Below are 18,807 nucleotides of genomic sequence, written 5' to 3'. Positions count from 1 at the left end.
GTTTCCTATCAAAAATTCGAGACGTAGTTATATATGGATATTATTGGCAAGCGTGAGATACATGGTCTACTAGTAAATTAACATATATTATATCGCAGATAATAAAAGTGTTCTAGAACTAAATACTTCTCATCGTATAAATGTTCATATTAAATCACTTATAAAACTTATGCAATACTTGATAAAAGTTGTGTCTGCAATACATGTGTGTCTGTCTGTTCACTGAATAGGATCTATTTAAATTTAATTAAAATGAAAACAACTTCTTCATATTATACATTTTCATCTTTATTTTGTAAAGTTATTACAATTTTGATTTACAAAATATATAAAGAAACATTTAATTAATGAGCATAAGATATTTAAGTTAACACATATAATTCAAGTAAAATACATAATTATTTCTAACAATATTGAATTATAAAACTCTGTTGTCCAAAAAAAATTATCAAGCAGCAAATTAAAATTAAGTAATAATTAAGTAATAATTAGGTGCAATAATTATAAACTTCCGTGTTCACAGTTTTGAATATTTCTTATATTCCCTCCTAGCAACTGTCCGTCTATGAACTTGATCTGGGCCGTCAGCAATTCTGATAACTCTGGCTTTTGCATAAAAATGAGCAAGGGGTGTGTCTGCACTCATACCCATCCCTCCAAAACTCTACAAAAATAAAAATAATCGTTGTTTTTATTTTTCCTTTTAATAAAAGTAACGTCCATTCCAGTTTTAAAGATTGTGACTGGTAACTAAATGGAACAGAAATAAATGATGGAACAGAAATAAATGATTTCTAAATGCAAATCCCAATGTTTTAAGCTTAAATACTAACATTTATAAACTCAGTTATAGTTATTGTTAAGGAACTTTGACAAATCAACAGTAATTCAAAATCTGAATTTAACAAGAGCATCACATGCAGTGATAAGCAAGAATTTCAAATTTCATGTTGATAACTTTTATAAAATGATTGAATAATGGGCTAAATTACAGTTTTTGCATGACAACGACGCAGCAGTGATCATAATAGCTCGACTCTTTCTTCGAAACTGACAAGCTAAAAATGAAAGACAATATTTTATAAAAGTACTATATAATTAACTCTCACCTAAATCTTTTTTTTTTGTCTAATTTCTCTTCAAATGTAATACTTTGTTAGTCTTCACAGTAACGAAAAAAATGCCTCGATCCAGCGACAAAATTATATATTTTTTTGACATATAAGAACAAAATTTTAAGAAAATAACACTTTTGTTAACAATTCTGACAGGGACTTGGGATTCATTCATGTGAGGAAGCTATCCAGCTACCTTATGGACATTGGGTCGGTGGTTGTACTTCGGTGCCTGTTCATGCCTGAAATAATGCATGGAAGGGCAACTACTGTCTTCCTCAACCATTAAAGTCACCATAATCACCTATATTGTGTTGGTGCCATGTAAAACCCAACCAAAATAAACAAGAGGGCCATGATGGCCCTGAGGTCGCTCACCTGTATATAAGCCCCCGGAGCGGGGCCAGTTTAAACCCCAGGGCTTTTATTTGAGCAAACTTGGAAGACACCAATTAGAAGATGTTTCATGATGTTAAGTTTTTACTACACACATATAATGAAAAACAATGACCTCCGCCCCCCCCCCCCCCTTTGGCAGGGCCAATTTAAACCCAAAGGCTTTTATTTGGACAAACTTGGTAGACACCAACAAAAAGATGTTTCCTGCTTAAAATCTAACCTCTAGATCATTGGGTTTTTTAAAAGAAGATTTTTTAAGTTTCTACTATACACATATAGTTTAAAACAATGACACCTCTGGGGCGGGGCCAGTTTTAACCCCAGGGCTTTTATTTGAACAAACTTTGTGGACACTTACTAGAAGATGTTTCATTCTTAATATCTAAACTCTAGCTATTTGGGTTTTTTCAAAGAAGATTTTTAAGTTTTTGCCATACACATATAAGGAAAATCAATGACCCCTGGGGCGGGGCCAATTTTGACCCCGTGGCTTATATTTGAACAAACTTTGTAGACACCCATTAGAACATGTTTCATGCTAAATATCTTAGCTCTAGCTCTTTGGGTTCTTTAAAAGAATTTTTTTTTAAGTTTTTACTATATGCATATAGGGAAAATCAATGACCCCCTGGGGCGGGGCCAATTTTGACCCCAGGGCTTTTATTTGAACAAACTTGGTAGACACTCACTAGAAGATGTTTCATGCTTAATATCTAAACTCTAGCTATTTGGGTTTTTTCAAAGAAGATTTTTTAAGTTTTTGCTATACACATATAAGGAAAATCAATGACCCCCGGGCGGGGCCAATTTTGACCCCAGAGCTTTTATTTGAACAAACTTTGTAGACACCCATTAGAACATGTTTCATGCTAAATATCTTAGCTCTAGCTCTTTGGGTTCTTTAAAAGAAGATTTTTAAAGTTTTTACTATATGCATATAGGGAAAATCAATGACCCCCTGGGGCGGGGCCAATTTTGACCCCAGGGCTTTTATTTGAACAAACTTTGTAGACACTCACTAGAAGATGTTTCATGCTTAATATCTAAACTCTAGCTATTTGGGTTTTTTCAAAGAAGATTTTTTAAGTTTTTGCTATACACATATAAGGAAAATCAATGACCCCCGGGGCGGGGCCAATTTTGACCCCAGGGCTTTTATTTGAACAAACTTTGTAGACACCCATTAGAACATGTTTCATGCTAAATATCTTAGCTCTAGCTCTTTGGGTTCTTTAAAAGAAGATTTTTTAAGTTTTTACTATATGCATATAGGGAAAATCAATGACCCCCTGGGGCGGGGCCAATTTTGACCCCAGGGCTATTATTTGAACAAACTTGGTAGACACCCATTAGAAGATGTTTCATGCTAAATATCTTAGCTCTAGCTCTATGGGTTCTTTAAAAGAAGATTTTTTAAGTTTTTACTATATGCATATAGGGAAAATCAATGACCCCCTGGGGCGGGGCCAATTTTGACCCCAGGGCTTTTATTTGAACAAACTTGGTAGACACTCACTAGAAGATGTTTCATGCCAAATATCTAAGCTCTAGCTCTTTGGGTTTTTTAAAAGAAGATATTTAAAGTTTTTTCTTTGTTTGTTCTGCATGGAATTAAATTCTTTGAACAATTTTTAAAGGTGACCACCAAAGGAACATTCCTGTGAAGTTTGGATGAAATTGGCTTAGTGGTTTATGAGGAGATGTCATTTAAAGTAAAAGTTTACGGACGGACGGATTAGGACGACGGACGGAAGCCGGCCGGACGCCGGACGAAAAGCGATCACAAAAGCTCACCCTGTCACTTTGTGACAGATGAGCTAAACACAAAACACTAAACATGTAAACACAAATGAAGCATGTTCTCTTTTTAGTAATTCTATCTATGAGTCTTGCTAAGCTCACAAGATATCTAATACACGTATACCATGTTTTCTAGCTTTTTCAAATATTAGACCACTGACTTTGGCACCGTCTTATAGGTAAGTATATACATATGTATATAACTATTTTTATCATTCAAGGCCTGCGACATCTTTAGTCATGTGACCTTCTCTTGATCTTGGATAAATTAGTTTAGTTTAAATTATCAAACTTTATCATTAACCAGCATGGTTTACTGTTATTAGTTTAGTGAAGTATATATTTTGTCTTATATAACACATACTTGATGGTTCAGAATCGAACAAGCAAAACTGGTTGTTTTATCAAACTTTTACTTTGTAATATTGCTTTTAATACACCGTATCTAAACTAAGATTGTTTCTTTAAATTTCTACCTATATAAGTGCAAGGCTGACCAAAGGGAAACTCTGAGTACAAGTATATTATATGAAAGGCACCTAAAAAGTGCAGTGTCAGATAAATGGCCCATTGGGGGGGGGGGGGAATAAACTGTGTACAAAAAAAACTTTAATCCTTCTTTGTAGAGAAAGAAAAATATAAGGGTCTAGCCTGTAGTTTTTATCCGAAGGTCATAGATCCAAGTCCCGTCAGAGATGAGATTCTCTCAGTTTCCTCTATCTATAATGGTGTGATAGCTAGTTAAGAAACTCTGGAAGCATTCAACCGGTGCCAACTAAAAATACCATGAGTGTTTACCCTCGAAAAAGGGTGACTCATTAATGAAAATCCGAACAAAACAGCAAAGCAGTCGAAAATTGGTGATCTTTTCACATTTTCATAATATATCTGTAAATATTTATTACAATGGCAGCTTACAAATGTAAATGTGCCATTGTATTTAAAATACAAAACTTAAGCAGTAATTAAATTGTATTGTAAATTTTTTATTAATGTATTATATCAAAGGGTGAGAAAATTGTGCAGCCTGATTGGGACACAACCACAGGTCCTTAGCAATACCATTCCATGGCTCTACCAGCTGAGCTATCTAGCCACTTACACATCTTCTCCCCCATTAGTGAACACAGTTCTATACTGAGATAATTACATTAATTCTGTATCCCAGTACAACCGTTTTTTCGGCAACTTAACAATATATCAATATATTAACTATTATTTATGTTGAAGAAAATAATGTCACCTTAGTGCAGTAACAGGTAAAGTCCTTCTAAATTTAATAAGAGTTAACCAGTTATTGCACTAAAGTGATGATAATTACATGTATTTTTCACAAATATTATAAAAGTGTCTTCATGATTATATTCTATGTACAAGATGAACAAAAAAAATCATCTTCTGCTTTGTATAAAAATGTATATTTAATTACAAAATCACAAGAAAAAGTTTAAAAATCAATTTTCATTTTATTTATATTATGCATCAAATAGCACTATCAGCTGATCACAGAATATAAAGAATGCACTTCATTCAAAATGTATAAATTTATATGCAAACAAAATTTAATTAATTGAACACCTCTATTATAAAACAGGAGAAAGAATTCCTGTAACAACTTGGTTTTCTCATTTGTTTCATAATTCATCAGACAATTAGTATCCTAAAAATTATAATCGTAGAACAATAATTGTTGACATTTGTTGAGGAAGGTTTAACATGGGATAAAAAAAATGTCCCAGGTTCATCCATTATATAAATAAAGATCAATTAAATGGGTTTGAGATGAAAAAATTTACCTGAAATGATAAAATGGTCAAGTGAATCAAATATATCATTGATAGCACCTTTAAACTGATCGTTTTTTATATAACATAAATAGCTAAATCTTTAATGTAAACAGTTATGTTTATGAAACTTTACATGTCTAGCCATTGACCCTAAATTATGTTTCATTAACTCCAAATAATATTTCACATTTAAAAGTGTAAAGCAGAATAAAATCCATCACTCATTATTCAGAGGGGTTAAACAAGTTGATCTCTGTAACTTAGATGCTTGTTTACATTCAAAGAAGATATAACAAGCACATCTCTATAACAAAGAAGCTTTTTTTTTTGTATTCTTTAGTTACACAAGATGGTCTCTGTAACTCAGAACAAAGAAGCTTGTTTGCCTTCAGAAGAGTTAAACAAGATGATCTCTGTAACTTTGAAGCTTGTTTATATTCAAAGTATGTCAAACGTGCTGATCTCTATAACTTAGAAGCTTGTTTGTACTCTCTTCTTGCTACTGCACGCAAATGAACCTCGTCTGGACCGTCTGCTAGGCGTAAAACCCTTGCCCATGCGTAAAAACTTGCTAGAGGTAAATCGTCATGCAGCCCCGCTCCACCATGCGCCTGTCAGGGGTAAATAAATTCATGGGTAAATAAAGGGTAAGTGTTACACAATATTGTGAAATATAACATGTTTCTGCATTATATTAGGAATATTACACTTAACAAAAAGTTAATGAATGTCTTCAAAGAGTAAAATGAAACTAGAATTTATTGACAAAATACTGGTTTTTCAGAACAGGTAAAAATTTGCTGTAGAGGTGGACATTCACACAGGTTTGAATGTATCAGTAAGTCAATGTAGCACCCTCTTAAGTCATTACCACATGCATTATGATTACATTTGCACGAAACCATGCCTCATCCATGATATAGCCAAACCTGTGCCTATAAACCACCCTCTATTCTTGTTTGTTTGTTTGATTCAGAGCCAAAAATTAGAAAAAATCCAAACCTAATCAAAGAAAACTCAACATTGTCACATTAGTGCAATAACTGATTACCTCCTATTTAATTTAGAAGAACTTAACCCATTATTGCACTAAGTTGACAATTTATGTACAGACTGAATAGCAAACATTGCAAACCATGATCAGACGGCACAGATGTGCCTGCTAATCTTGGTTTGCACTGGTCACATGGGTCGACGCAGAAGCCTCCAACATGGTAATTGTTAACTTCTAATCATGACGCAAATTGTGTCAAGGAAACTACATACATTGCACCCATAGATTAAACTCTTAAACCCAATTTTCATATACAATATGTACCTAATGTACTACCTACCAAGCAAACTGGGCAAACACAGCTAAGAAATATCACCCCCTCAAGGATTTTGATTTTTTCCGATTTCTCATTTAAATTAGCATAATTACCTGTCTGAAAAAACCAATTGTCATCAATCGCCTTATTTTTTCAAGTTTTTTCATATATTGCATGATTTTAATGACAAAATAACATCATAATTATAGTATTCTATCAGCTGTTTTAACAGGTATATTTTTTTATAAAATTCTAAATTCTGTTTCACAATATTGTGTATGGATACCAATAAAAAAATTCCAAATACTGTAAAATCATATTTCAACACACCCTCGTTTGACCATGATATGACACCCTTCACTAGTTTGAATTTTATACAAATACAAATCTACTTGTTCAAACCTCTATGTTGTCCAAAATTTTGTTGATGTTTAAAATATCACTATCATAAGAAAACAAAATGCATTCTCTCATAACAATCTTCTAACAAGACTTTGGGACATAAACATAATTATATGGTGTTGTACTATGGACAGAGTCAAATCTAGGACACCTGAAAACCTTTTTAAATGACAGACAAATAGGTGAATTCAATTTATGAAATGTATAAATTTATAGCTGAATTCATTTAAATATCAACCACTTTTTCAGACTTAAATCAAGCCCAAATTAGACAGAATTCAACCCATAACATACCCCTATGATTTCACAGTATTTTGAAATTTTTCATATATTATGATGGGTAAAGACCAGCTTCAAATAATGCTTATTTGCAAAATTGCTAACTTACAAAATATGCCTGCAATGTTGCCAAAAGTTATGAGGCTACACTCTTTTTCCCTTAACAAAAATTTTCATATACATGTATACTTTGATAACTCACTTAAAAAAACAGTTTTCATTACCTTCAATAAAATTTTCACTCTGTCTTTGAAGAATAATAAATATATGAGAATACTGCTAATGTAGCTTTAAATTTCATACCCTGTCTTACTAGTATTACGTCTTAATGGTGAGTTAATACAGTATGTTCCTTTATATTTATAGACCACACGGTTATTATAGTATATCATGTATATCAATATAGCTTTACTCGAACTAACTACAACAATGGTAATTTTATATGAAGTGAAAAAGAAATGTTGCTGATGTTTTGTTGTTGTTGTTTTTGTTTCTTTTATTTTTTAGGGTTTTTTTTATCCAGGGAAAAAAGATGGCATATTTCCAACTGGATTTTAATTGTTTGTTCATAAAAAAGCGCAAAATATTGCTGACCTTAAGGCCAAAGTTGTTTGAATGAAAAAAAAAATCAAAAAAAATCATGGCAAACAAGCATTATTCAGTAAGCTAGCCTTTCTCGTGCATATATATTCATTTTTCCAAATATTTTGTGCACCAAAGGGAAAGACATACCTGTATAGCTCTGTCAATCACTCGTAGTGCCATATTTGGTGCAGCAACTTTGATCATTGCAATTTCATTGGCTGCAACCTAAAATATAACAAACACAATTTTTTTTATTAAGACATGGTAAAATAAAGAAAAGTTTTTTTTCCCTATTTATCTATAATAATGTTAAAGTAGATAAATAACATCTTGTACATTGACATTTCCTACATAGGCTTACATTTCAACATATTCTTTCATAAATTTATAAAAAAAACCATCTATTTTACATTTTCATCATTTTCTATATAAATTTACAAAAAAACAATCTATTTTATCATACAAAATCACACAACTTCTTTACCATTTTTTTTTTACCTCAATTGACCTTCACCTTTCACCTGACCTTGACCTACCTTGTTACCAAAGTGATCCATCATATGTGCAGCTTTAAGCACCATTAACCTTGTTTGTTCAATTTCTATTCTAGACTGTGCGACGTCTGCCTGAATGGTTCCCTGTGCCGCTAAGGGCTTCCCAAAAGCAACTCTGTTCATAGTCTGAAAAATAAAACAAGATTCTTCTCAAATATAAAAGCGGATATTTTCCAAAATGTAAAAAATATTTTGAAAATGCCATATAAACTCATCTATAAGATTTTTTTATTAGACACAGTCTAAATTCTTTACAAAAATGAGTATGCTTGCCCTTTCACTGTCATAATTTTTATTTAGTTTTTTTTATGATCCACTTGGAAGCAAACCTGATAAGTTTGATCCTTAAAAATGTAGAAGAGACCAGCTTTTATAAAAAAAAAGTAAATACAGTATCACAATTAACTTGTTAAAAAAACAAAAAAATGCAATAAATTTCATTTTTTCCTTGCTGACCTTGACCTCCATAAAGTAGTTTCAAATCTATTGACCTTGACCTCTGTAAAGTAGTTTCAAATCTACTGACCTTGACCTCTGTAAAGTATTTTAAAATATACTGACCTTGACCTCTATAAAGTACTTTCAAATCTACCGACATTGACCTGTGTAAAGTAGTTTCAAATCTACAATGTACACAGAGCTTTAACAATTATAACAAAGTTCAATAACTCTTACCCTATCAATCATAAGGCTCAGTGACCTTTCAGCATGACCTATAAGCCTCATACAATGATGTATTCTACCAGGTCCTAAACGACCTTGAGCTATCTCAAATCCGCGACCTTCACCCAGTAACATGTATGAAGCAGGGACCCGTACATTCTCAAATAGTACTTCTGCATGGCCAGCTAAAACAATAAGAAATGAAAATTGTATATTATTATTTTCTTTTGTTTATGTTTTGACATCAGTATAAACAGGTATGGAAGACATCTGATATATGTTTCCTTAATATTCAATTTGGCATAACAACCATGGTATAACAAAGTGTGGCATAACCACTATTGTATAACCAAGTTTGCCATAAAAAACTATTGTAAACCCAAGAATGTAATAAACACTCTCGTATTACCAACCCATTATTGAGATATTTAATCAAATCTGTGGCCTTCTGCAGATGTTAATGCATGAAAAAGGTGCATTAGCATTATTCTAAAAAAGTTTACCTTATTCAGTTATTTCACTATTTGTTTTATGTACAAGAAACCCGGTTTCACAATGCTTTAATGTGATGTCATTAAACAGTTGTCATTGACAGTAAAATTACAAGGACAGTCAATTCTGCAAGATCTTTTATTAAGTTATGCTCTGACTCACTCATACATGTTTTTTAAAAATGTGCAACAATGCTTCTTTAGTTGTTGTTATGTCAGAAAATATGACAGCAAAATGACCTTGAACTTGTCAAAATTACATGAATCCTTCATACAACAGATTATATACACTAAATACAGTATGCCACTAGTCCTAAATGATATATCTAATAATATATTCCAGCAATATAGAATATAATCCAATACCTGGAGAATCCTCGTAACCAAACACACTTAAAGGTCGTATAATCTTGACCCCTGGTGCATCCATGGGAACAAGTATCATACTCTGTTGTTTATGTGTAGATGCCTTTGTATCAGTTTTACCCATGAATATACATATCTTACATTTAGGGTGCATGGCTCCTACAAACAAACATATAATTCTTATAAATATTTACATTGAGGATATTAAATGAATGTGGATCTAATACTAAATTTATTGAACTTGTTAAATAAAACAATATCATGCTTGCCTCTAAAATTATTGAGTAAGTTGAATAAATCACATTATGCTAGCTTCTGGCAATATTGTTTTAATTTCAACGAGATCAATAAATTTAATATTGAATCTACACAAATAAAATATCCTTTTATCACATATCCAAAATAAGATCAGTTAACAGTAAAAAACAAGATTGCATTTGTGAAAAATGCTATGCCACCACATTAGTACATCACTACAGAAGTAGATTTTTTTGTTTCTATACAATTGAATTTTGCCATAATGCAGTTGTGTCTAGTGAATATGGGTGTCAAGGTCACATTTCAGCATTATGTAACGCAAATGATGCCATGTTAAATTGTTATTACACTGGTGTAATGTTGTTTTTATTAAATAGCTTTATTGCACTTCTGCGCTGTGTTTTATGTGATAAAATACAATTAACCCTTAGCCTGCTGGCAGCAACAAATTCTGCAGATGCCATAAGTACAGACCAACATCAGCTTGAACATCTATGCCTTCTGATCATGGTCTGCACTGTTTGCTATCAAATGAGCTTTAAACTTCCTTTACAATTGTGCTTTCATAAGTAATGTTTAAACTTCATAAGTGGTTTTATATGTTTAGACCTTCCACCGTAAAAACATCCATTTATATTCTAATACATGTAATAAAGTTACATATGATATATATTACCTGATGTCCACCATTTCGTACCATTGATCACATAAAAATCTCCATCTCTTTCAATAGAAGATTGAATATTGGTGGCATCTGAAGAGGCAACCTAAAGTTACGGAAAAATAAAATCTGATGCGATTTCATGTAAATATAAAACATCTACCTTTATATACTTCCAATTGGTAAAAACCAACAATCGATCTCACTAAATATTATTATGTCTTTATTTTTAGATCTAAATATGTGACAAGAGAATCTTAATAGCACTGAATCACTCACCTAAGAAAGTAGTAACAAATATCATGGTTAAGAAGTTTAACAAAAGTTTTCTTTTTTTTCGTTATTCAAGCTCTTTCAGCCATCTTGCTTAATGGTTCAAACAGTTTTGTTTGTTCTTATGTGTTCTTTTGTTTGGTTGGGTTTTTTTTTGTATACATGGATTACCACTTCTGAGAATTCCTGGTAAGTACGATCAAAATATATGAATTTTTTTAGGAAGGACATGTCATCTAAAGCTTTTTTAAAACATCTTTTAAGCTCTGGTGGCCATCTTGTTCAAAGGTTCATTGTTGACTGTCATCAAAATCTGCTTTGAGGGTTAGAAATTGATGAAAGTCTTTTTACTTTAAGTTCTGGTGACCAACTTGTTTGGCAGATTTAAACTAATTTCACTATTTTTGTAAAAGACAACCTGTATTGAGAAATTTCGCCTTGTCTGAGGATCAAACCAGCGACCTCTGGATTACTTATGTGATGCTCTTTAAGTTGAGTGAAGCAGACGGACATGATAAAAGCTGATAAAAATACCTCACCTCATGAGAACCTGATCAATGGGGTTAAGCAGACAGACATAACAAAGGTTGATAATTAAACCTCTCACGGGATAACAACCTGATGAATTGAGCAATAAAGTACAAAGTTCTAAACTTACAGCAGGTTCTGTCATTCCGAAGCAGGATCTGATCTCCCCATTTAACAATGGTGTAAGCCATTTTTGTTTCTGTTCCTCTGTACCGTACTTGACTAATACCTCCATGTTCCCTGTATCTGGTGCTGAACAGTTGAACACCTAGTAGATAAAGATTACATATCTATAATTCAATCAGTACAATAAGATGAGGTGGCCTGACGGTCAAGGTGTCTACCGCTTAAGCTATGTGTCATACCTGTGAACATAGGCCACCTTAAGCAAAGACAAGGATGGTCTTTATAGACAAGTGGTCTTTATTTGGAGGTTAATTTGTTTCATTTTATCATTGAAAGGTTATCAAGTAGCTTCATTTATTTTATTTTATCAACATGTAAATTATCTTTATTCAGAGATGGTCTTTAACACAGGTTTGACTGTATTGTGTGTATGAGCACTAGTTTAAAATAAACTAGAAATGTGTCCATAGGACACGGATGCCCCCACACACCACTGTTCTGTCAATCTTATGACTCTAGGTCAAATATTTTTTGGACTACATGTGCCACAAGTTGAAAACTAAAAATCAACAAAGGGCCATAATTCTGTTAAATTTGGTCGCAGCAAAAATTCCTACCTTTACTACCATCTACACATTAAGGTTGCTAATCCCTGGAAGTTTAAGCAAAATCTGCCATCCGGTTTAAGAGGAGTTGCGTTCACAAAATTTCTACATAGTATATAATGAAAAAAACAACAAAGGGCCATAATTCTGTTAAATTTGGTTGCAGCGAAAATTCCTTCCTTTACTGCCATCTACACATAAAGGTTGTTCATCCTTGGAAGTTTAAGCAAAATCTGCCATCCGGTTTAAGAGGAGTTGCATTCACAAAATTTCTATATAGTATATAGTGAAAAAATCAACAAAGGGCCATAATTCTGTAAAGTTTGGTCGCAGCAAAAATTCCTTCCTTTACTACCATCTTCACCTTAAGGTTGTTCATCCCTGTAAGTTTAAGCAAAATCTGCCATGCGGTTTAAGAGGAGTTGCGTTCACAAAATTTCTACATAGTACATAGTGAAAAAATCAACAAAGGGCCATAATTCTGTTAAATTTGGTCGCAGCAAAAATTCCTTCCTTTACTACCATCTACACATTAAGGTTGTTCATCCCTGTAAGTTTGAGCAAAATCTGCCATGCGGTTTAAGAGGAGTTGCGTTCACAAAATTTCTTCATTAGTATTTAGTGAAAAAATCAACAAAGGGCCATAATTCTGTTAAATTTGGTCGCAGCGAAAATTCCTTCCTTTACTACCATCTACACATTAAGGTTGTTCATCCCTGTAAGTTTAAGCAAAATCTGCCATCCGGTTTAAGAGGAGTTGCGTTCACAAGATTTCGGGACGTACGGACGGACTGACGGACTGACACTCGGACGGACAAGTGCAACGCTATATGCTCCCACTCTGTGGGGGCATAAAAACACACCTAAAAAAACAACAACAACAGCAAACAAACTACTTATATTAATGGATATAAAATAATTAAGATGAAGTCAAACAATATACAAATATTTTCAGTGTAACATGTATTTTCAACTACATGTATATAAAGTCTTACCCTGGCAATATTCAAAATCTATAGAGACCTAAGTCATTATGTGAAATCAGATATATTGTGAGTTCATAATTTATCAAAATCAACATCATTTAAAACTAATTGGCAAGGTTAAATATTCATGAATTTCTTCTTTAAGTTCATTTTAATTTTTTAATTCATATGGTAGATAATTAGCAAACATTCATTTTAAAAAAAATCTTCAATTTGTAAAATTAGTGAAATTTAATCCTTTGGAAAAATGTTTGATTTTACAGCAGTAAACGGCATGAGAACACAGTTACATAGTAAAATAGAAATTTCTTTCGCCAGAGAAACAGGACAGCCATCAGTGAAGAAAGATTGGTCAAGATATAAAATTGGTCAAGTTATAAAGTGGTCAAGCTATAAATTGGTCAAGTTATAACAAAGAATGATCCATACCTCTGGTGCTATAATATATTTTCCCATCTCCTCACAGATGAATGCATATTCTACATTAGTTAGTCCAGCCCCATACTTCATACCCGGGTCTGACTCCTTTGGCAAATACAAGTTCCATAACCCTGCTGCCTTTGCTTTAGCCTGGAAAATACGAAATACTTTTTCATAGTTACCTCCAAACAAGATATACATAAATATAATACCAATTACAGACAGTCCAATATAGCTTTATAACCTTTAAACTACTAAATTTGCATAAAATAGAACAATTCTTTCATAGTTTTACTGTTTACGAGTTTAAAATTTGTAATCAATGAAGCACGGGTTTGATCATGGAGCGAGGCAAAATTTCTCTGTGACATTTGAGTCTTCTGGTTGTTTGTCTCTGACTGCTGATTCAGAAATCATGGGAGATAAGTAGTCAATTCTGTCAAAGTCCATGTTAAGGTTATGGACCTAGGATAGTTACATACCTTCTATCATGCCCTCTCAGTAAGTATGAGAAGTTTTAACCCATTCACTTCAGTAGTTTTCAAGATACCAACTTGCATGCGAAAACATAAAGCAAAGTGGGATGTCAAAGTCAACACCAGGAGGACTACAATAGCTTTCCATATTCTTTGAATAATCAAGCTAAACAAGAGCACTGCAAGCAGTGTTAACTTTCCTCTATTAAGGGCAATAACCACTTTCAACAAAAATTCCACTTTAAAAAAGGGGCTTAACTCCAAAAATATAATTTTCACAATTATCCCCCTTGTCTCACAACTGCCCCTTGTCATGATAAACAAGTTTACCAGTTTCAAGTTGATAACTTTTTTAATGCTTGAATAACGGGCTATTTTAAGTTTTTGCATTTCGATGACAACAACAACAACAACAAAACAGGCAAGCTAAAAATAAAAATGTTAATTTCGTTACCTTAAGTTCCTCTAGTGGTTTGAATATTTTCCATCTGTCATCAGAATGGCTGTGAGCAACATACGCAGACTCTAATGGAGCTATCTCTTTCTCTATAAACTCCTTCACTTGTTTGTAGAGAGTCTTGGCACGTGGCTGAAGATTCTCCACAGATATTACCATTTCACCTAATAAAATTACAAGAGTACATGTACTAATATCTTTTTACAACTACATTATCAGCATTTACAGATGGAAACAAGACGTTAAAATACCAGGGAATCTTCTTTTAACAATCACTGGTGATAATAGGTCATAGATCTTCTGCCATTGATGGATGTTAATGTTATCAATGTTTACATACTCTTATAGATTTAAATTGATTTCATCAATATTTATCTGCTGTTTAAACATATTTATTTCCAGAATTTATACATATCAACATAATACATTTATGTTACAAGTCAAATCATATATTCAAAGGAAAGAATAAGAACCTGCTCTTAAAGATGTTAATTAATTTCAACAATATTAATTTTACCTGCACTGGCCATATTTGATGCTGCAGACGTGCTATAATTCCTTCTCCCTGACGAGGATCCTGCTGTGTTTTGATTGGTCGGTTTTATATTACTTCTTGAAGCCACCTCCCACGCCTTGTTGGCTACTTCTTTCGCATACAGGCCAACAAGTTCAGCATTCGGTGAACTAGCTTGTCCTTAAAATAAAAACATATTACATGTACATAATTATATTTTAGAAACAAATGAATTGTGGAATCAGTTCTTTTTTAGTCACAGAAAGTATTAAAGGAACTCCACTAATGTAAAAAAAAATAGTTTCAATTTCTTACATTGATGAACAACTGGGTCACTAAAAACAGACAGATAAGCAAAAGATAATTTTTGTGTTATTTTTAGCCTGATTTCAGTAAGTAAAATATTTTTCAATTTTTGCTAATTTTCACAATTAAAATAATCATTCTAGAAAAAAGGAATGAGCGAAATATCTGAAATTTTGCACACAAGTTATTTGTCTAGACCTTCATCAAATAGTATTAAATCACCAAAATATTATTTCCATTCCCATCATGTCAAAAGAACCTCAGCGGAGCCTCTTTACGTATACTGGGTGTTAAGGAAAGAAAAAGAACCACATTAAAAGTCTGGTAAGCAGTAGTCAGGTAGTCAGAAGCTTTGTCTCTTTTTCCAAGGAATATCAGGGGAAGTAACTCAAGTTATTTTAGAGTTTATCATATTAAATTCTTAACTATTTCAACTAACCATACAAGTATACTGCATATCTCTCAAATTTGTAAGACCTTAAATGGAATATTCCCTTGCACTGGCTATATCTGAGAATCTGATTTTAAAGGGACTCCACTGAGGGTTTTTTGACATGATGGGACTGAAAATATTTTTTCAAGATAAATGTACCATTTGATGTAGGTTCAGACCACTAATCTTTGTGCAAAATTTCAGATCATTCGCGCAATTCGTTTTTCCAGAATAATTATTCAAATTGTAAAAAATGACCCAAAATGAAAAGCGTTTAAACATTTTTCACTGAAATCGGGCTAAAAAGGGCATAAAAATACGATTTTCAATTTATTTCAAAGTATATTTCTTAACTATCTTTGCTTATATTTCTGTTTAATGTGCCCCAGCTCATTTATGTAAGAAATTCAAATGTTATGTTTTTAGGCTTTTAAACCTCAGTGGAGTTCCTTTAAGACTGTTGAAATTCTATGTCACTTTAAAAAAATTCTAATTTTTCACCAAATAATATGAGTCTGAAGTGACAATTAATATATATTACTGCCTTCATCACATAGTCTAAATTTTGCAGAATTTATTACTTGGTGACCAGACTTTAAACCACCGGTTAATCAACAATTTAAACTACTGTGTCCAGGAGTACTGTTTTCATATTAAAGTTTGGTTTATACACAATTCTTATATATGCATTAAGAAAATAAAAGAGTCATTCTTTAATGATGCAGTCAGTCTTTAAAATATGGGAAATAATTTTAGTAAAGTTTATTGTATCTTTAAAGTTATGAAAGAAATTTCTTACAGTTTTGCCTTTTCCTGTTTCAGTATATATCCAACAGTATCTAATTCATAAACTAGGACAACTGTCATTCTAAATGTTGACACCATATTGTGTACATCATTTTACAGTTCACATAAGATAATGTGTCAGTGTAGATGACAAAATATTTTGACTAAACATGACCTTTCTTGAAAAGGTCACAATGTCACAAATTAAACAGATCAAAATGCTGGACATTCTACTGATCAGTTTGTTAAAAGAAAAGAAAAAATATTTATTGTTACAGATTAATTAAGGAGTACATTACAATTGAACAGTAATCAAGATTTAGTCACAAAACCCTCTTTGTAATATTATTGGACTTGAAATACATTTTACATTTACATCAGTCTTTTAATTTTGGTTAATAATTCCAATTATATATTGTGTGATACAAGAAACAGTATATCTTATATTGGTCAAGAGGCATATCCTATTAAGCCATATCAACTTTTAAGACTTTGATACTTTTCTGACAATATATCTTCAGTGATCTGTACCTTGTTTTGTATACACTATCATTTCTTATCAGTTGAGCAAATTTTTTAACGACGTAGATATGTAAAGTATGTACTTCTCTTATCAAATTATCCTTGATTATATATACTTTAATCTATTTACATGTATTTCATATCAACTTAATTATGATTATCAGATGATATCAACCTAGTCATGAATAGCTTTAAACATTTATAAGCAAGAGACCTGACACTTTATCCTTGATGGCCTGCACAGACAGTCTTATATTCACTATCAGTTGTTATTGAAGTAGTAAAGTTTATAGCTTTATTAAAGGCAAAGAAACTGACACTTTAACCTGGGTGATCTGTACCATGAGTTTTAAATTCACTATCAGCTGTCATTAAGGTAGTAAAGTATAATTTATAGGTTTAAAACTAAAGAGATCTGACACTTTATCCTGGGTGACATGTACCAGGAGTTTTACGTTCACTATCAGCTGTTATCATGGTAGTAAAGTATAGTTTACAACATTTAAACCCCAGTAGCAAATCTGTATCTCTCTGAACATCTATTTATACATGTACTGACAACTATAAAATTCTAGTTTTACAACCAGTAGTAGTTCATTATCATTTTATTTTTAACACATTTTGAAAACACATTAAATAGGCTTCTGTTTTGTGACTATTGAATGATTATATTCTTTTATTAATATATTGAAATTCAAATGAGCATATGAGCAATACTGCTTCATAAGCAAGAATAACTCTAAGGGAATTTCCCTTTTCCTGCACAAGCCTTCTTATGAGAACACCCTATACATTTCAAAAGATAATTAATTTACCTCCATATTAAATGTTTAGAATTAATAATACACTAAAACTTGCATAAAGAGTAATTGTCCTTCCCTTTTATGTATCATCTCCTAATGAAGTTTATACAGAGTAAATAAAATATACAGAGTACCTAAAATTAATCACAAAACAACTTATATTAAAAAAAATCTATTTGTATATTTAAAAATAATCAATCAGTTAATTAACACTTCATAAAGAGTTATTGCCCTTCCCTTCTGTATCATCTCAATATGAAATTTAAACTGAGTAAAAGATATACAAAGTGCCCTGAAACTAATTTGAAGAAGACAACTTCCATCAAAAACAATTGATTTAGCTCTATTTTGGAAGTTTTGGAATAATTGTTAGGCATTAACATTGCATACAGAGTTATTGCCCTTCCTTTCTGCAGGGTTTTTATTTTTATCTGAGGTAACAGATGTGTAACTGAAAACAACCGAAATAACCAAGGGTCAAGGGGGATCTTTTATTCTACATGCTAAAAATACAACCAATTTCAACAGCATTTCAACCAATGATATTGATCGCCAATAATTGTTAATAATAAAAACCCAGTTTCTGTGTCATCTGAAATTTATACAAAATTACTAAAATTATACAATACCTGAAATAGCACGTTTGTAAACACCCTGTAAGATGGCAGCAAACCTGAAGAAGTTGAAGGCCACGTAGAAATCCCAGTTGTCAATAACTGGTATATTCATACGTTTACAGTACATCTCTACAAGCTGTTGTTCTGATGGTATACCCATAGCCTTCAAATCTACTCCAATAAATGCTACAATAAAAAACCAAATACATTTTCATTATTATAGAAAATCATAATATTATGTGATAAGGTTTTAATTTTAAAAGAAATCATTTATTTGAAAACATA

At 32.1% G+C, this 18,807-nt stretch overlaps 1 protein-coding gene across 5 annotated transcripts in view; it reads right to left on the bottom strand.

The window, feature by feature from the left end:
* LOC132757748 (acyl-CoA dehydrogenase family member 10-like) overlaps positions 1 to 18,807 on the bottom strand; it is a 55,042-nt gene that overhangs the window by 22,224 nt on the left and 14,011 nt on the right. The window contains exons 12-22 of one of the 5 annotated variants that reach the window (XM_060749135.1): positions 18,535 to 18,708; positions 15,059 to 15,235; positions 14,539 to 14,705; positions 13,618 to 13,758; positions 11,602 to 11,739; positions 10,686 to 10,776; positions 9,752 to 9,910; positions 8,907 to 9,079; positions 8,214 to 8,357; positions 7,825 to 7,902; positions 408 to 664 (exon numbers count right to left, since the gene is read on the bottom strand). In XM_060749135.1, coding sequence (XP_060605118.1) covers positions 518 to 664; positions 7,825 to 7,902; positions 8,214 to 8,357; positions 8,907 to 9,079; positions 9,752 to 9,910; positions 10,686 to 10,776; positions 11,602 to 11,739; positions 13,618 to 13,758; positions 14,539 to 14,705; positions 15,059 to 15,235; positions 18,535 to 18,708 — 1,589 coding nt within the window. In that variant the 3' untranslated portion in view covers positions 408 to 517. Of the gene's footprint in view, positions 1 to 407; positions 665 to 5,411; positions 5,713 to 7,824; positions 7,903 to 8,213; positions 8,358 to 8,906; positions 9,080 to 9,751; positions 9,911 to 10,685; positions 10,777 to 11,601; positions 11,740 to 13,617; positions 13,759 to 14,538; positions 14,706 to 15,058; positions 15,236 to 18,534; positions 18,709 to 18,807 lie in introns of those variants that run through there. The other 4 variants (XM_060749136.1, XM_060749133.1, XM_060749132.1 and 1 more) reach the window with 4 other exon arrangements.

The sequence above is a fragment of the Ruditapes philippinarum genome, unplaced genomic scaffold, assembly GCF_026571515.1.
Source record: "Ruditapes philippinarum isolate M1 unplaced genomic scaffold, ASM2657151v2 ctg1015_1_1_1_1, whole genome shotgun sequence".
Classification (NCBI taxonomy): domain Eukaryota; kingdom Metazoa; phylum Mollusca; class Bivalvia; order Venerida; family Veneridae; genus Ruditapes; species Ruditapes philippinarum.
This window is presented reverse-complemented; position numbering and strand designations above follow the sequence as displayed.